Here is a 20,618-nt window from a genome sequence, read left to right on the forward strand (position 1 = left end):
CACGGCCCTTGTGATCACACACAAGTAGTTGATGCTTCTTTGTAACAACCGTGACAACTATTTATGCTTAATAATGGAGCTTAGTAACATGTCAGTCATGTAGTTTGTCATGGACATGTATATGTTTTCTGTGTGCACAAAGAATTACTCATTCATGCATGAAAAATTTATGAAGCACATGCTAAAGTCTCAGGATTTTTTTTTCTGCAAATGTCACTTTAGTAAAGTGATTCTTAACCTTTTTGGACTCCATTACAATATTCAAAGGCCCCATGACTTTTAGTTGTTTGTGATTTAATGGATAAGGATTAGGTTCTTATAAAAATACTTTACTTACAATTTCTACTTGATAAAAGATTTCAGAGTCTGGAATAACTAGAAAAATGTACATTTATAAACAGTACAAAAATGCCCCTGGACTTACACCATTTTTATTAATTTGAGTGAACTTTCCAGGTAAAAAAATAAATTAAAAAATCTGACTTTTAAATTAGGCTCCTTCGTATATATCCTTGTTCTTCCAAGAAAAATATATTGAATTTTAGTTGCAACTTGTTTTCATTCTTGTTTTGTCTTATTTTAAGTCATGATTAGAGGTTTACTGAGGCCCCCGATTTAGAACCACAGCTTTAGAAGCTCCAGAGTTTAGTCATAACTTCTAGTTCTACCAGCAAAAAGAAAACTACATTACACAATTACAAAAGAGATTGCGTACACTTTAGTTCAAACCAGCATTTAATACTCTTTTGAAGCACATTTATTTCGATTTCCAAATGTATGCAGTCCATTCAGTTTTCTTTTCTTGTATAAAATATGTGAAAAAATGTCACCAACTGTCCTCTAGTCTCACTCAGTCGAGTCTCTTGGAGTTCTGAGTGCACAGGTAGGCTTTCCTGTATGCCTACAATCACAAACAGGAAGTTTTTCAGCATATTCATGACAATCAGTGTTCCATGGTGACCGCTGTCCCCATCGGGCTTCACCATCACTGACTAAGACAGGAAGTATATCTACACCGTTATAAGACTGAGAGGTGTGTGTAGGCACCAATCATCCTGAACATGCTTCACATGTGCTTGAATGCAGGAAGAAACATTATCTGACAGGAAGCAGAATCCAGAAGTACTAGCTCATGACATGCTTGGTGGAAGCCTCCAAAGAATCTGGATTGAGTTTTTATACTGATCTTTTCCAACCTACTGAAAATTAATGAAAAATATTAATACATAACTGTAAACATAACAGAAAAAACAAGATCCTCTGGCCTCTATAAGGAATGTAAGTAGCACGTTAAACCATAATCGGAGTTCCCACTTAACATGGTTACCTGTGGAGCGGTTCAGCAGAAACTTAAGCCTAAAACCTCGAGGTGCAATAGAGGTGAAATATGATATATAATAAACACACTTTTTTTCATATTAATATTTCCCATCTACTATTAATAAAACTGTAGAAGTTTAATAGCAATGTTAAAATGAATCTTTACCACATCATAAAAAACAACCAGATTCCAGATGCCCTAAAAACAGGAAGAGGGGAGGTATAAGGAGTTAAAACTAACTCCATTTACAAGCGATCATTATCTGCTCCGGGTCAGAACCCTGTGCAACTGATCCAAAATCTGTTTGTAATTTTAAAAACTCAGCTGGGTCCCGCCTCCACATTTCTCAAAGAAAGATTCCCTTATCATGTTCTACGCAGGGACAGAAAAGGTTTTAATGCTTAAGTTGGAAGAGATCAGTGTTTTGAAGCCGAGAGGCTTGCATTGCATGCTAAAAAGTGCTGTCCTTTTGATTGTGATGATAACAAGCCTGATTTTGAAAGACAGGCGGGAAAAAGGTCTAAAGGTGCGGTCACATTTGCTGTTGTTTGGCAAAATTTTGCAGGCGAAATCCAGTCATTCCAATAGGAATCCACGCATTTGGGAATTTGAAACGGACTTCTGTGTGAGCTGTGCTTTATACATCTCTATGCTATTGACAATGGACTTCTTTTTGCACGCAGAATTTCGCAAATGTGACCGAACCTTAAGGAAATGGGCGAGTTATTGGAGATAAACCAGAGAAGGAGTGGAAGTTAACTGGTGACGTATGGTTTAGTGGAAGATTGGCCGTACAGTCCATAGAAATCAGGGTGCCTGTGGCTCTGTGAGGCGTCAATCCAGTCATGCATGGAGAGCCCCTGGAGAGGCTGGGACATTGAGGGCGTGGAGGGCAGGGGGTGGGTGTAGTCCTGTGTCCAAGGGAAAGATCCCGAGCGAGGGTAGGAAGGATGGCCACGGTGGTTCGATATAGAGGGGACGCTAGAGCAGTAGCAGTTGTCCATCGTGCACATGAGAATCTTACGGCCGCCATACTGCGGCAGCATGGCCTGCTGGGACGAGCTTGGGTTGGGGTAGTCAGCCGGAGTAAAAACTGAACTGGAATGATGGACAGACTGGGCGCTGCTGCTACTGCTGAGGCCTACGATGTGCTGGGTGGAGCTACAGGGAGCCATGGGCGGCTGCGACGTCGTCCCGTCTGTGGAGTTGGAACCTTGACCCAGGAACTGCTGTTTGCTCATGGGGCCTGACGAGGACTCCAGCAGGCTGCTGCTGCTTTCAGGGAAGGCCGTGGGGTGTTTGCGTTTCTCCCCCCCGGAGGTATTCACACTGGAGGGGTGGACAGAAATGCTCTGGAGGAAGTGCGCAGGAGTACTGAATGGTGCTGGAAACAAGGGGACGGGGGACAAAGAGTTTGATTTGTGGAAAAAACAATATGTTAAACAGAAATATTTTTGGGTCAATGGGCCAAGATTTTACTAGCCAACAACCAAAAATTGTTTATCCGACAAAAAAATGAATATATGAATATATATTTATATTTATGTTTATTTTAAAGAATGATTTTTGAGGAAGAGGGCATTCCAGGGTCAATGATGATCAAAAGATAAAGAAAATGAAAAACTGTTTATCTAGTTTAAACACGCCATTGTACTTTTTGTATTCATGTTAGTTTCATATGGGTTTGACAAACTGTGACCCGTGCTGGCAAAATGAGTGGGAATGCGCACAGGCTCATTTAAAACTACAGGCAAAAAAAAGTGAACAATGTTGATTTTTTGTCGATTTTGAGGTTTTCACAAAAATGAGTTAATTAAGTCCTCATCTAGCGATCCAAATGCTCCAAATAACAATTCAAGATGTTTAATTACTTTTATTCGTACGTTTTCTGAGAGGAGTACCTTTTCTCCACTCGCTTCTCACGCTGACTGTCATCATAAAAGCGCTTCTGACTGCATGCAATCCCGATAAATATACACATATACAGAGTTACAGTATTTAAGTATTCATGCAAACATAATCTGTTCTGTCTTAAGTGAATGTTTGGGGAACTGTTGGGGAAAAACATCTGATGTGTAACATTGTATTAGATCTGTGCATTACAGTAGGTCTTAACATGGGCCGTCTGTCTCATTAATGTTAATCTAACAATAAAAGAAAAGAAGGAATCACTTGCTGCTCTTGATTGAACTGCTTTTGTAATCAATTGATTTGTAATGAACAGACTAAAGGAATTTTTATATTTGATTTTTTTTTTTTACTTGAATGCTTTTGTTTAGATGTAAAATTAAAAGGTAATGCATCATTTGTTTCTTTCTTATATTTGTTCTACTGTTATTTTTTGCATCTGTTCTTATTTATATTAACAATAATCAAATAAAAATATCACTATATTGTGATTATTTATATAGTTATTATTATTAAGAAAAGAACTGGAGAAAAAGATGTAACATTGCGGGTGATTTTGCTTTGGAACCTTCAGAAAATTTTACCCAATTTTTCTCAAAATTGACTTTGCTGATTCTATTGACATCAAACAGGTGTAGCTCAGTCAATTTTAATGGAGAATGTGAACATAAAAATAATTCATTTTTTAAAATTTGCTCATTGTGACTCATTTTGCCAGCACAGGTCACCAATGTTTCAATATAATGGCTCCAAAGTCACATGGTGTAGCCAAGGATCATGACAGCAACATTCACACCTTGAATAAATGTGAGTGTACACATCTTAATTCTTAAAAAAAAGAAGATTTTTCACAATTTTTAAGAAGATTATTTTTCCAAATAACATGAATAATTATAAGTATAAATAAGTTTCTAGGGAGTCACACAGAATGACATTTTACAACCTGAACAACGCTTGCTTTATTATAGAAAAATTATTTGATATTTAAGACCTATTGACCTGCTTTGTTTTTTTCTTGCATGTTTCTCAATGTTGTTTGCACCACATAATCCTAACATTTTGAATGTTTAATGAAAAAAAAAAAAAAATGCTTGTCATAAGGTAGGTGAATTCATGTATGAATGAAATGCATTTTCAATGTAAAAAGTGCAAAAAATTATATATTGGTACCTGTCTAATTTGGCTTGCTTCTCCCAAGTGATATAAATTTGTGCCAAAAAACGTACTATCATAACTACGCATGATTATGTGGCTAGTGGCATTTTGTTATTTTCATATACCATTTTTTATCCTAGATCCAATTAGAAAAGATGTACGACCCACCAATTGTCACTGAACCACTCAAGTTTTTACCCACCTTCCAGTATTTTTCTCAAGTTCTTTTCCTTTTTTGAGACTTCAGACAGGAATATTTTGGAATTAAGATGACCCACTTTGCAAGGAGGCAGAACACTGCCCGTGCTCGACTGTGATCTGTGAAAAGACCATTACACATGAGCAGATTACTACATATCCAAAATGTGATTCATTATTCAATTAATAAACACTTCTGCACTTTGGCTCATAAACGACATACCTGTCCATGAGTATTTTCACTGGTTTTGTGTTCTACAAAGCAAAACAGAACAGAACGAAATATTAATCTCCCTGCAGTCTACAAGCTGCTGCTTGACTGCCTCTTTGTCTGTAAACATGGAAAAATCTGGAAGTGCAGATCTGCTGATAACAACCACACACACAGACAGGGCAACATTTCTCACAGGTATGGGCACATTCACACTGTGTGTTTATGAGAGTATGTGAGTGAGTGCAATGGGATTTATAGCATAAGTCAGATGGGAGTGTGTTCAAGGAAAACCGAGGCAGCTGCCTTACTGCCCAGTCAGACAGACAGTGTCTTCATATGAAGGAAACTGGTTTCAGACTAACTCATGACATCATGTTTAATAATCGAAAACAGGCAATATTTAATCACAACACTGCTTTTTTCTTGCTAGACATGGAATTATATGGTGAAAACAAAAGAATTATGAATTCAAAGTTGTTTACATTAATCAAAAATGACATTTATGAATTCATTTACGTCTTTCAAACACAGAGTTTTTCCCCAGCAGCATCTTAAATGCACACTCAGGATTGTGGGATATCATAGACAGTGAAGGACGAGCAGTGGAAGGCATCTGTGGAGGTGAAAGAGAGAATCCACCTCACCTTCATGATGTTAATATCCTCTGCCTTGTCAAACACAACTTGGACCGAGCTGAGCAGTTTCTTGGCCTCCTGACGGCGTTCATTGAGCTGGAGGGTTTGGGTCGAGTTCTCCTGGCAGTATTTGGAGTGTGCTTTATCCAGCACCTCGAGAGTTCTCCCCAGGTCATCTTCTAAGAGCTGGTGCATTTTGTGATACTGCACACGCACCTCCTTCTTCAGCTGCTGTACCTTATCCTGCACAACACACACACGCACGGCATCTCCCTCAATGTGAACACATAAACAAATAGCTCTCTGTACGAAAGGAAACTGAATACAACACTAAAGATATCTAGTCTCAGTTATTTTAAATTGAAAGTAAATGAAGAGTTTTTGTTGAATTTTTCTGCAAAAAAAAAAAAAATTCCCAGCAATTTCACGTTTTCTAGTTTCAGAAAAAAACACAAGAGCGTCTTAAACTGTGCTCAGACTTTACCATGCAATCAAAAGACAAGGATTTTAATAAGAACTTCTCATTAACATTCTCCCAAAACCAAATTAACTGAGCTATACTACCCACGCTGGTTTTATAGACCTTTATTCTTATTTTATTGTAAAATTATCATGACAACTTCTAGGAGAAACAACAGAGACAGAGTTGATTAATAAATGAACCTGAACTGAGTATCTGTGCTATCTAAATTATATTTAAGAATCTTAATATACTTTTCAAAGATCATCTGGAGCCACACACCACATTTTGATTTTAGAAAAGCTTGTATACAGGTACATTTTTACCTTACCAACTATTAAACTGCATTTTGCTTAGATATTTGTGTACGTATTTCAATATTATCTTAGTTTTATTTATATACACTTATAGTATTTATTATTATTTTGAAATAGCTTGTTTTTGTATTTTAAGTTTTCATTTGAATTTAAACTAAAGTTTTAGTAATTTTGTTATGTGCTCTTGCCATTTTATTTAGTTTTATGTTAAGTTTTAGTCATTTCAGTACTTGAACTTATTCAGTTAGTTGCCAAGACTGCTTCTAATTTTCAAGAGTTTTTGAAGTTTAGATATTTCATGTAATGTTTACATTGTATTTTATTTCAGGTTTTTTTAAATTAATGAAAACGTTTATTTAAAAAAATAGTTTTTGTTTCAGTTAATATTAACAACACTTTCATATTTACGTCAAAACGTGCGGATCATTGTCAGTCGAGATGAATCGAGAGATTTCGATCCTGACGATTTTGTTTTAATAGCTTAATATGAGAACATTTCACGTGTCGGCACAACTTAAACTTAACTTAATCACTTTTGTTGTTCATGTATGTAGGTTGAATGAAACGTGTTTATGAATTGATTGCATTAGATCCATTCAATTTGTTTCTTTTCTTATTTCTGTTGTTTTAAAACTTATCTTTAATATTAATTGCTATTTTTATATTTTTATGTGGAGCTCAGGAAAACCAGCAGCTATTGTAAAAGCTAATGGAGATCCATATCCGAAACAAGGAGAATCTGACAAGACCTCTCCTTGACCACATTGTTTCGTAGTACAGCATACTTGTCTAATTAATTTTCCTCAAACAACAAAAATAAAACTGCAGACAGGGAGAAAAGGTCCACACAAGGCTTAAGCACAGACACTGCCAATGTCATACCAAAAACAGCCTCTTACATATTCATTAGCTGCAGTAGAGGGTGAGGGAGACACATGCAGACAGATAGACAGAGGAAGACAGAAGTGTGTGTGTGTGTGTGTGTGGGCATGCTCCTTACCTCCACCAGTAGTTTGTCAGACTCCAACTTATACAGCTGCTCCTCGATGTCTTTCACTCTATCGTCAATGCGATCCTGCTGCTTCATTAGCATATGCTGAAGGGAGGGGAAAACAACACAAATCAAACCTTTTTCCACAGATCCATGATCTGCCAAGCTCAACAAAACAGAATGACTCCAGGATCAAGGATCATCTGAACTATGAACTATTTTTAGAAATCGTTTTCATTTTAAGTCAAACTCAAGCTAACAAAAGAAATGCACTCCAGAATAAGACTCTAAACATCCCAAAGACCCTCTATACAACATCCAAAAAAAAACAAAAATCATAATACAGCAAATGAGGAAAACATCTATCACAGTTCAAATCACAATATAAAAATCAACATAATTTTTGTAACTCAATCTTGCAGCTCTTTACTGTAAATAAATACATTTAGATTATAAACGATCAAAATAAAACACTTTCTAAAAGAGATTAAATATTTTATTTATTTACCTGCCGACATCATTTAATTCTGCACATTTGACTTGTGTTGTTGAATTATTAAAATATTACGCTAAAATCTTTAGGGGTACTGCAAGGAAATATTTTGCTGTGTCAAAGGGGTTCAGCTGACAAAATACTTTGGGAATCTCTGGTTTTAAAAAAATTATTTAAGCAAAACCAATCAAATCAAACCAATCAAACCAAAACAAACGCAATCAAGTGGGAGGTCATTGTTGCACATCATCTTCATTGGAGGACAATGATCACAAAATTAAATTAAAGCAAAAAATGACATTAAAACATCCTTTGCAGAGAAGGCAGTCCCAAAATGCACTGCAACAAATGAAACAAAGAACTATTTTTAGAAATATTTTTCATTTTAAAGTCAAGCCCAAGCTAACAAAAGTAACACATTTTCCATCTCCTCCAAAATACGACCCCAAACATCCTGCAGGCCCTCGCTTTGACATCCAAAAAAATAAAATAAAATAAAAAATAATCTTAATTACAGCAAATGAGGAAAACAAAACACGTCGGCAATGAGACTAATTCATCAGAACCACATGCACACGTTTCCACACGATTCTGCCTGCTATTAGGTGTCTGGACAGGTTTTAAATTGGATTCAGAGGAAGCCACTAACCCCAAAGCTCCCCCATCCCCCAGCCAAATCAAAGCCTGACAGTGTGCTGAAGCTTTTATAATCCCCTTTATACTCTGTCTCTCATGCCCACAAGAAGAAGACTGCACCTCACCACACCAAAGTCCACTGGATACTGAATAACAAGCCAATTTAGTTGTTTTATCACATAAATGACCATGCAACATGCAATAGGTCGATTGCAAAGGGAGAATGCAGCTGTCATGACAACAATAACGCACACTGTGCATGCACGAGTGTGCACATTAATAACTGTGGAAATTTAAAGCAGAGCAAGTGGGGGCAAGGCTGTCTCGGCCTCTCATTTTGCTCGCTATCTCGCCCTTTGTTTGCATGGGCTTCTTTCAGTGTCAGTGACAGATTCTCATGTAATCCCTGCATAGTGAGATGTGCACGGACCGCTGCAGGATCTATAGGTCACATGAGAGGAGACACATTCTTGGGGCCTACAGCAACTGGGCTCCTGCAAACCCCTGCATGGGTGCCAGGCAAACAAACAGAATATCTACAGACAACAGTTAACAGCGGTCAATGGTCGCCATGGACACCGATAGAGCGCAACAGTGCGGAAGTAAAAATCACATTCATTTTCTCCATAGAAAAACAGACATGAGCTCCGAGCTCACAAATCAGTGCCATTTTACTTCTTTAAAATTTAAATGGCAAATTAGCAATGAAACAATACATTATCTCCAGTTATGAAGTGAGATTCACTAATCAGAGAACATTCTGGATCACTATATACTGACATACCAGATATCGGACCCTTTAGGGGTTTGTGAGTTACTAGCTGTTTTCATCACCCCTTTTTTATGTGCATTTGGAAGTATCGCATCAGAAACAAATGATGGAAAAGCCAAATTTCGGAAAGAAAAAGGAGGGAAAAACTTTTTTTTTTGCAAATAATGGAAGATGGAAACGTATTTGCCGAAGAAAATTCTGACATAGCGAACATTAAACATGGAAGTTGTGACATAGCGAACTAGGTTATCAGTACTACCATCATCCGCCCTAATGGAAGATGGAAACGTATTTGCCGAAGAAAATTCTGACATAGCGAACATTAAACTTGATGGAAAGACACTTAATTTGCATTTGTGTTTTTTTTTTCTCTTTTTTGTGAACTTATAATTACTGAAATCATAAACATTTAAGATTAAAAATAAATAAATAGGGTTGCACAATTAATCAAAATAAAATAAAAACTGCAATGTGGCTTAATGCGATTATCAAATGCTATTTAGTATGTTTGAAAGTGATGCGATGTATTCATTTACAGCTCATGAATTGTTTTGTTTCCAGTGTCTCAGAGCAGCTTGGTTTACAACAAATGCTGCTCTACAAAAACTGCATTCCGCTTATAATGCAACATGTGCCAGGATAATTTTTTTTTACATTTGCATAATTTCCAAAATTTTTGTAGACCGTAGGTCACAGCACGTTACCAGATTTGTAACAAGAAGCGCATAAACCTGTTGTCAACTAAACAAGCTCAAAGGTCTCCCTGCAGTTTTTCACCAATAAATGTGCTTAAGGTTTAACATTTAAAAGTGAAGAATTTAAGACATTATTATTGTAACTTGTAGCAGAATACAGTGAAATTATAATTATCAAGTATTCATTTTTATTTTTAAGCACAATTGCATTGTTACAATAATTTATTTTTTTATTTTGTATAATTATGAGTCAAAAATAATAATTAAAAACGAAAAATAAAGTGATACAATTTTCAAGTATTCATTTTTATTTAAAGCACAACTGCATTGTTACAATAATAATAGATATAGATATATAGAGAGAGAGAGCGATTTAGTTTGAGTTCAAATAATAATAAAAAAAAAAAACAATAACAAATGTTGGTATTTAAAAATTATTTTGGCCTGCATGTTTCAGCAACAGCAGCAGTATGAGACACTAGGGCTGTCAAAAAAAAATGTGAATTTCGAATATTCGTCAAATTAAAAAAAAAAAAAATCCACATTCGAATGTAAAAACGTTGCATTCGAATTTACGCTTTGTGTCAGCCCTTAGGCAGTCTTATCAGTGGCGCACAAAATGCGACAACGATGTGAGTGTCATTGCATTTTAATGCTTTTGTTATTGCATTCGAATTTACGCTTTGTGTCAGCCCTTAGGCAGTCTTACATACATTCAATTTACTGCGGAAAACAAAAGCATCAGCGTGGAGAAGACGTTGTTTACGTCAAAGCTAAAACCAAGCCGCTCACACAGAACGCATATTTATCCCATTTTCTAGAGGGACATATCAGTGTTGTACTCGCGTCTCGCACAAGATAGCTGCATGTTTAGAAAGCCTTGTGAAATTAATATAAGTTCAACTTTTAAAAAACACATGTCTCAAGAATTTATGCCGGTTTTTTTCCCCATCCCACTATATCTCATGTTTTTAAATGAAGATTGTAGCCCTACTCTTTGTGATCGGTGTTCGGTCCTTTGTATTAATGTCATTGCATTTTAATGCTTTTGTTAATTATTATTGTATTTTTTTTCTTTTTCTAATTGTTTAAGCAACTTTATTAATTATATAGGGTTTATAAACATTTTTTTTTTTTTTATGATATTTTTGTTTTTTTATTATTTTTTTAATTGTTGTTATTTTGTGTGATGCGCCCTCTTGTGGCCTCAGGAGAGAAGCTAAAAGCTTTTCCCCCCTAACTGAAATTATGCCTTTTAAATTCGAATATAATTAAAATTTTGATAATATTTAAGTAGAAAATTCGAATTTAGTTTTTCATTTATTTTGACAGCCCTATGAGACACTATCTTATAAAGATTACATTTTTATCTTGTGGCGTTTCAAATCACAATTCGATACAAAATAAATCACAACATAATTTTTGTAACTAAATCACCCAGCACTATACTATAAATAAATCATTTTAAATGAAAAACAATCAAAATAAAACACTTACTAAAAAAAGATTAAATATTTTATTTCTTTACCTGCATGTCATGTGAACTTTAGCCAACATCAGAGAACCGAGAACATGCGAATGTGTTGTTGAATTATTGAAATATTAAGTTAAAAGCTTAATATTTAAAAAAAAAAAATAATATATATATATATATATATATATATATATATATATATATATATATATATTTTTTTATTTTTTTTATTTTATTTTTTTTCAATTACCAAAAAGTATAAAAATGTTATGAATTTCTGTGCTTATTACCTCATCACTTTAATTCGCGTAGCAGCGTGTTAATGCAAAATTCAAAGTCGATTATAATTTGATCTTGAGCTTTGCGTGAGGAGGAGATCTGTTTGTATGGTGAGCGAAGCTGCTGCCCATGTAGAGCGATCCATTTAGCATGCTGTCATTAAAAGCAGCTGTCTATGTAGGCAGCAGACAGCAGAACAGCTCACTACGGTGTGGAACAGATCAATAGTTTTTAACAGATGAGTGTACCATTGCTTTGGTCTTACACACTGGCATTTTAAACACCTTGTCGACTCAACAGTGGTATCAGACTGAGTCACTGATTACACACAGTTACGAGTACAGGAAACTGTACATCTTCAGCTCGACAATGGCAAAAACTTCACGCAACATACCAGCAGGAAGTTACAGAAAATTACTGCTCTCCTGGTGCCATTTAGCTTATCAGCAATCAAAAGGTTTATTTAAGGTTTTTAATTTGTTACAATTGTTGGTGTACAGATGAATGTATCCATGTGCTATACATCTGTGCGAGCGCTTCTCGTTTCAAAACACGCAGATGTGCAGATACGATCTGTCAATCTCTTTTGACTGGGAGCACGGAAGGTAGCATCCAAAGAATCTACAGACTTCTACAGACAATTAACTGTTTCTGTGATAAATGTAAGTCATTTAATTGCAGAGATGCAGAGCCTGATGATAGGCTTGTTGATGGCTTTTTTAAGCTTTTAAGGTGAAGAAGACTGGAGCTCAGACTGAGACCAGAATAATCTGGTTTTGTGAGGTAGTGTGAGGGGCGTGTGTGAATTTCACAGCTAAATGCTGATTTGAGTTGATTTATTTCTGCAGTTTGTAAGTGACTCAAAACAACCTACGTACATTCACAGCAAAGACAAAAGGTCAGGCATCCAGGCAGTTATATGTGAAATGTGCAAATGGCACAGTGCTCTGAATGCATAGTGATAACTTACATATCACTAATAAATCGACACAACTTTACGTGTACTTCACAGTATCATTCACAATAAATCACAGATGAAAAACTCTGAAAATGTTGTAATGAATGGTGTATGATTTCATAAAACAGATGTGAGAACATCTCCACTTGAAGAAAGGTCAGACACATCCTACATACAGATCTGACACTTTCCATGAATACAGTAACCTTCCTGTGTGAATAGAGTATTTTGCAGTGAGAACTATTAGATGCATTATCTAACATAAAACTAACCCCTTCATGAATGAGCACATTTAATATTTAATCATGGCCTGTCCCACTTCAGAGGCCTTGATCTCATTGACTGTATCCAACATGAAATCTTACAACAACGTGAAACTTTTGACATACTCTGGCGAACTGATATTCTGATGATGTAAAAAAAATAATAATAATAATTATAATTATTATTAACCAATTTATTTAAATTTAGACACATATCACTTTTTTAAACGTCCCATAAAAAAATGTTGCAAAAACTGAAATAGAACTAGGTTGTTATTTATAGAAATAGGCTGTTAAAAATGAATAGAAACTTCTGATATCACATTTAGATTGATCTCCTAAAAGTGAAATATAACTATACACACTAACAACACATTGCTGTGTAGTTCAGTAATGTTCAACAATGCAGCTTTAATTTATAAAGCCTAAATGAGCTCAGTGGAGACGCTCTGTTGTAACTAAGGGGAGATTCAAACTATATATATATAACTGAATCCATCTAAAAGCTTATTTGGAATTGCTGACTGAACTGTATCCTCCACCTGATCTCTCATCCTGAAATTGATTCCTGTATCTATAAAGTATCTCTATATTCAACAACCTTACTTTTAGATGTGCTCAATATGCTTACACAAGCTTTTTCTGTACTGCGTTTCACCACCGCTTTCCCAAAATAAATTAGAATTCATTTGAATGAATCATTTAAAAAGAATCACATGTTAGCGGTTTAACAATGGCCTGACAAATCCTTCCCTGAAAGAAATCACTTAATTAGAAAGAGTGGTTACTGAATCAACTTTTTTTGAATCAAATTTTTACTATCCAGCTAGTTGGACTCAAAATACAACAACATGTAGTTAAAGATACACATCTTACTTTTGTAATAAATTATATTTAACGTAAAAAAAAAAAAAATAAACATGAAAGGTGGATGGAAGTTTGTTAAATCTGAAGAGTTCACCTAATAATAGTAAAAAAACTTATATTATCTTGGCAGAGGGATGATGACAATGGGAAATGGCACGGCACACGCACCATATTACAGTACAAACTGCTTCCACATAATCACATCGTACATTCATCTGCAGCAGCAGCCTTGTCCAGATGAATCGCCATCACAAAAGACATTGCCTAGCAGATAAGACAAGTTTGCTTACTACTCCACATCCTCCGTCTTCTCCTACTAGACTCGTTTCCCTCAAGGTTTGCTTTTGCAGTTCATGATTGCAGTAAATGATTATGTTTATGTGATCCTATGCAGAGGCTACATGTCACGGGTGCAAACAGAGTATGGTATTCACCACTTTCACAATAATATGACTGCGATTCCAAACATCTGAAGTCATCTGACTGTACTGAACCTTTCTCAAGGACATCTGAAAGAGTGATATAATCTCAAGGCGGCTTGCCTGCGTGCAGCGGTGTGATAAGAATGGCCTCTCAAATTATTCAGTGACACCACAATCAATTTTCAAGTCTTTCTGGAGCAAAATCTGGAGGACAATTACATTTCGAATGATCCGGTCCAACTGAGAGCATGACTAATTTCCAGAAAATGGTCAAATGTGGGCTGAGCCAGGCATCCACGCATAATTCCTCACTGCTTGTGTCCTATATTTAAAACACGGTTAATGGTGGAAGTTATTTTATGGAGCGTGAATGTCATCGGACCATACAAAAGAGTAAATGGGTTTCATAAAAAAGGGGAAAAGAAAGAAGAGGAGGAAAAGAGATAGTGGGGTGATCCTCCATCGGATCTCCCATGATGTCATCCCTGCGAACAGGAGGTGGATTATTGGGAACGGAGCAGAGAGGGAACTGAGGTCACTCCCTTCCTGTGTCTGCCTGGAACCCTGCATCCTATTCCTGAACAAGAGGCGAGGGAGCAAAGAAGGCCAGGCAGTTTTACTGTGGGTCCACTTGAGTCACACTCTCTAAATTTATGCACTTGCGAAAGAAAGAACAGAGGGATGTGTGTGTCTTTCAACAGCAGCTGTGGGTAGAGCAAGCCTTGTGTCCATTTCCTCCCTCTCTTTCCCCCTCCTTTTACTTGGATGCTTTAGGAGCCATGACACATTGGCCATCTAAAAAGCATTCCTCCACGCATCCAGAAGTCGTCCCTGCCAAGTCCAGCAGCAGCTCACCTCAGCTCACAACAGTTCATTATTCTGGGAGGCATCTGAAGGAACAGTGTGGGTTTTTTTTACACTCCTACACTGCAGAATGTCCCAGCTTACTTTCTCATTAGCATATCCATCAGAGTTTAATTGATAGGTAAAATCAATTTTGTGGATCAAGACAAATCAATTCAGGAAATAGAAACAGAAAGATGTCTTTAAAAAAGTCATTCTTTCACTTTGCAAATTATGTTATCAGCTTAACAATTTGAGTAAAAGTTGAACTGAAAAGCGAACATGAATCTCTAATCGTCTTTGTATTTGTTTTGTCTCTCTTTTCTTTTAAGGCCAGCTGCATTAGGTTTTTGTGAAACCTGATGATCATGTTCTCCAGCATGATTTGAGATGATCCAAAGAGCCTCACCTAAAGAAGAACATCTGACCATCTGGACAACGAGTCACATGATCAATGTGACCTAGAAATCTGAAATATTTCTACATTTACATCAATTTAAGTGGACTTTTGGACCACACTGTATGTATTTACTAGTATATGATTATCAGACAATTCAGTTTTCCAGTAATCAAGAACTTGATGTTGAGATAAAAACTTTTAAGATGACAAGTCTATGTAAATAGTCTCATCTATAAAGCAAACAAGATAAGTGCTACTCTGCAAAGCCAGTTTTATGGACAAGTTCATAATTTCTTTCTGCTGTTTGGCAATCAGTCTCACAGGAAACAAGAAAGTAATGTGTAGGTGGCGTTTGCAGTGAACATTTGAAATCAAGCACTCTGAGAATAAACCTCTTTGCAGACAAAAAAAAATCACTTCTAAGCATAAAAAAAAAATTATTCTTAATTTTAAAAATGATTTACCATTAAAATGAGATTTTAGAAGTACTTAAAGTGTCCATTTTAAGCTGATAAACCTGTAGAAAAATTATAACCAAAGATTTTAGTTGCCCTGAACAATGAGGCTACTGAACATTACAAATAGTTTTTTTTAACACTTATTCTAAAGCAGAAGTCCCAATATTTTTCGCTCTGATGAGTGTTAACATTCGGCTGACTGGGCAGAGATTTAGGATATGACAGAAGTAACTAGGAATGGTAGCATAAACTCATGTTCCAGCACAACTAATGTTTCAAGAGGAAGTGATCACTTCAGCCTTTGAAAGGAAGTTCACTTCTCACCCCATCCATATCCAATGAGTCTGTTCATGATGAAAAAAAACATGAAACTGATTATGGACACAAAGTTCTGTCCTTTCAAGTCCTCAGTACTTTGATTATGTCTAAATGAGGTTTTTGAAATAATTAGGCTAAATTTTGCTCCTCATTAAGCCAAAATTTTCACATTACTGCAATTAAATGTTACAGTGTATATTTATCAGTTTGTACTATGTAATACTTGAGTACTTTCTCTTATTACTGTTTATTACTGCAATATAAAGGGATAATAAATATGGAACGTTATTAAATAAATGCATTTTCCTACATTATATTAAAATGAATAGTCCTTCAAACCAGCTTTCAGAACCTTCCTGACATTTTGTTTAAATAAGTAATGCAATTTCGGCAACCAAAAATATCTGTCTGAAACACCAAAAAATAATTTTTGGTTTTGGCCAAAATAGTTTTGAAGGGCTGAAACCATTGGCCCAAACACTGACATTTATTAAAGGGGTCATATGTTGCTGCTAAAAAAGAACATTATTTTGTGTATTTGGTGTAATGAATGTGTTTATGCTGTTTAAGGTTCAAAAACACATTATTTTCCACATACTGTACATTATTGTTGCTCCTCTATGCCCCGCCTTTGCACCTTTCTGAAACATGTCGATTTTTGCAAAGCTCATCGTTCTGAAAAGCAAGGTGTGCTCTGATTGGCCAGCTATCCAGTGCGTTGTGATTGGCTGAATACCTCAAGCGTGTGACGGAGATGTTACTCCCCTTACCATATGATGCTGTGTCCCGGCGTGACAAGACAAAAACCAATAAAACCCAATAAAACCCATTACAAATACACCTTCTTTCTTTTGGTGAACATTTGGGAGGTGTTATGCAAATCTTCCCACACAGTGACATAGACATGTGGGGGCGTGTTTAAACAAGGCGTTTTAGGAGGGCGTGGACAAGAGGGCTCCAAAAACTCTAAACATGCCTCTGTGCACATTCGCACTGGATATCTTATCTCCCTCAAAAGAAATTTAGAGAACCATGTATTTAAATTCATTATTATATGTTAGCAAAGTTACACCAATTTCATAAAGGGGTCACTCATTTAACACGGCTGCAAACCTGAGTTACCCAGGTTAACTTGATACACAGTATACCTCTGAGGTCTAAAATGGACTGTTGGCTCAGTCCCTGATGCAGGAGGAGTCTAGTTACACCCCTACAGAGAAGTTCAGAGTAAAGCACTCACCCTGATGTCACTGCGTCGCACTTCCACGTCGCACACCGCGTGGCCGTGGTTGGGCGCACATCTGGAGAAGCAGCAGTACTGGCAGACCGCCACCTGCTCCACATCGCAGTGATACAGTCTGTACTCATCATGGTGCGAGCAGCTCCAGGCCCGGACCTCCTCAGCCGCAACCAGGAGGTGTCCAGGAGCGGGACAGGGCTGCTGGAGATGCGTCTGGATGTGAGACTGGCAACACGGTGTATTACAACGAAGACACACTTTCTGCGCTTGAAGAGGGGGCCCTCGCCTACACAGGATGCAATGCAACACGGCCGGAGCTTTCTCGACGTTCAGCGCGTTAAACTTCTCTACAATATTAGTCAGTTTGATGTTGTTCTCCAGGTTTGGTTTCTGGTTGTATGCATGGTTGCACTCCGGGCAGCGCACGTTGGCCGTGTCTTTAGCCCAGGCCTCGCTGATGCAGCTCCGGCAGAAGTTGTGTTTGCACGGCAGCTGCACGGGCTCCACGAACACATGCAAGCAAATGGGACAAATGAGCTCCTCCTCGAAGCAGTTCCGCCAGCTCTCAGCCATCTCAACCAGTTGATCAGACATCCAGTTTTGAGTTGATCCGCTCGCGGAAGGCAAACATCAAGTTCTAGCACCGTCCCAACAAGCTTTCGCTCATTCTTGTGCCTCCTTCATTTAGATCCAAGTGTTAGCTCAGTAGACGAAGACCATACGAGCACAGAAGCCCCAGAGAAACAGCTGCTGATCAGACCCAAACATGCCAAGGGAGCGTCTCTGCTCCTGGCAAAGTTAGTCAGCAATCAAATACCACAGCCGGGCGTGAAAGAAGAAATCTGGCGTTCAGCCTCCTTTTTATCACCTTCGACAGTCTATCCACAAACAACACTAATAATGGTGATCATTTAGGGCGAGCGAAACATGTCAGAAAATCACTTAACTAATCTAAAATGCTATTACGAAAAATCATTATAACCACGGTGTTAGTTTTACGAACTTTATTTCCGATTTGCAATAGCTTTGACAGTCTGAGAACTAAATAAAAGCATATTACGCAGCACGAATAGTTTATTACCACAATAATAATTATAATTTAATGTATGCAAAGTTGTCTGTGATCCAAACAGTGGCACATTTACTTTCGTCTTTGTGCTTGGCTATATATTTCTCCTTTCTGAATGACGTTTATTAAAAAAGATATATCCAAGCAATATATTAAAAATTATTACTTTACCTTTAAATACCTTTATTGGACGCTATTCTTCAGAGACACCGCGAATGAAGCCATTTATCGGTCAAAACAATCGATAACCAAGTAGAAGCTTGAATATGTTTTTTTTTAAGTATCGATCAAACCAATAATCAGTGTATTTCCAATGATGGACCCAAATCAAACTCAGAGACGGACGGAGCACGCGCTAAAATCTCCGTGACAGATGCCTGACTATCCGCTGAAAGATAACTAAACTACTAGTTAAAGGCTACGACGTCGTCCGAAATACAGTGTCAGTCGAGATAAGATCAGCTAAATCAACATGAAAACGTCTTATCGTCGGAAGCATATAGTAATTTGCAGAGTTTAAAACAGGAAAAGGGTGACGCCACAAGTCCTCTCGTGCGCAGCTGTACAGTCCTCCACTGAAGCAGTCGATCACGCTTTTGATTTGTGCCCAGGGCACATGACATCTGCCCTGCTGGAATTATCATAAAGTAGATCTGAGCCTCTGTGTTGCGCGTGTAACACTATATCGACAGGATTTCTGTCCCCTGCAACTATAAGAGAGGCAGCCGGTGGAGCTAGAAAGACTATTTTATCTATTCTAGTGACACGACTTTGAATGAACGTACAATTGACGCGTATACTCTCGTAGCATTAAACCACAAAGAGCTGCGATTTTATCATGATCAGAGCTATTCTCTGTGTTGGTTAAACATTACAGAATGATCCCTGTCCATGTTTCGCCTGATGTTTACCTGGCCGCACTTCCCAGAGACGGATTGCGGTCATTTTTAGAGCCTAATGTCGTGTATTTTATTTTGAAGAAGCGAGCTCGCCTAAAATATTAATGCATTAAAGCCAGATACCTTTGTTGCTCTTAAAGGAGACGATATCGTTCGGCTCTTGTTATCGCTCATCAGCCATCTTGTTTTCCTGTTTAACGCGAATTAAAAACGACGTATCTGTTTACTTTTCCTCTCGGTGGTATGTCCTTTATATAGGCGCTTCACGTAAAACGAAAAAGATCCAGTTCCGCGGTCATCCAGGGATTTCACGCCCTTTAATATGACAGTCCTGATTGAAAACCGATGCTTCGGCGCCGTATTCCAATCTGCGTCTGTTATTATTTATGATTTTTCCCCCCTTTCAAGCTAATCCTAGATGAGAGGAATGCAGGCACAGGACTGCAACTCAGGATACAGTTCACATACTCCCCCTTCCCTGATCACGTGATCATCGCGGAGTCGATACATAAAATGGGAGGGGCTATTAATCGGGGGCGGGGTTTGATTTAAAGTCACACACAGAATTTTTTTTTTGTGTGCGTAAGCTGCCAAACGCTCAAACTCGGACTCTGTCAAGTAAATAAGACGCTTTTATCAAAAGCGATGGCTTAATAAGTGTTAAAGTACAGGAACGTGTAATTTATTTAGAAGAAAAAAACAAAAACCTACACACCTAAGTCTTTTTAAAAACAGCTGGTTCACACTTTAGGTTTGGGGAGTTGGTGCAACAATATGTTACAATAGCCAGTCTCTTAAATTAATGTTAACCATAGACCTCATTTTACTCAGTTTACAATAAAATAAAATAAAAATGTACTATAAACATTAATTTTACTCAGTTTACAATAAAATAAAATAAAAATGTAATGTAAACATTTTAACTGGAAAACATTGCTTGATAATGCTAATTCTCTTCTGGGTTTCAGACCTTAACATCTGTTTGAATCTACCACCCAGCATCTCAACAGCCCACCAGCATGTTCTTACTTAATTCAAATGCAAAGAGAGCATTTACATTGAGACAGCATCAAGAGACAGGGCTTATAATCAGTCAGACGCAGACCTGTTGGATCTCTATGAGGAATTTCAGTGCCTGGTTGTCATGGCAGTTTTTCTGCATTTTTTTTTTCAGGTTGTGTAACCAAAATCAACACACAAACCTTGATTCATGTAAATAATTTTAATACACTTCAGGGTGACAAAACCACAGGCAGTGTAGTGATTCTCCAGAATGTAAAAATGCCACTACACAAATTAAATTCATCTTCCAAAAAGCACTAATAATAGAGGT

General features: G+C 37.1%; 1 protein-coding gene across 1 annotated transcript; it reads right to left on the minus strand.

Moving 5' to 3' along the window:
- Positions 1-717: 717 nt before the first annotated feature.
- LOC109069994 (E3 ubiquitin-protein ligase TRIM8-like) lies at positions 718-19,771 on the minus strand. Its single transcript, XM_042768764.1, has 6 exons — positions 17,318-19,771; positions 7,209-7,304; positions 5,441-5,674; positions 4,806-4,837; positions 4,587-4,702; positions 718-2,705 (listed from the first exon to the last, which is right to left on the minus strand). The coding sequence occupies exons 1-6, from the start codon at positions 17,909-17,911 to the stop codon at positions 2,077-2,079; spliced, it is 1,701 nt and encodes a 566-aa protein (XP_042624698.1). The 5' UTR covers positions 17,912-19,771; the 3' UTR covers positions 718-2,076.
- Positions 19,772-20,618: the final 847 nt, after the last annotated feature.

Source organism: Cyprinus carpio, chromosome A13 (assembly GCF_018340385.1).
Source record: "Cyprinus carpio isolate SPL01 chromosome A13, ASM1834038v1, whole genome shotgun sequence".
NCBI lineage: Eukaryota > Metazoa > Chordata > Actinopteri > Cypriniformes > Cyprinidae > Cyprinus > Cyprinus carpio.

Bases quoted from the DNA above. Each gene is read 5' to 3' on its own strand.
- LOC109069994 (XM_042768764.1), bottom strand. From the start codon at position 17,911: ATGTCTGATCAACTGGTTGAGATGGCTGAGAGCTGGCGGAACTGCTTC. The intron at 4,838-5,440 runs GTGAGGTGGATT...TTTGCTTTGTAG, and splicing joins AGGATATTAACATCATGAAG to AACACAAAACCAGTGAAAAT. The intron at 4,703-4,805 runs GTATGTCGTTTA...GTCTTTTCACAG, and splicing joins GTGAAAATACTCATGGACAG to ATCACAGTCGAGCACGGGCA.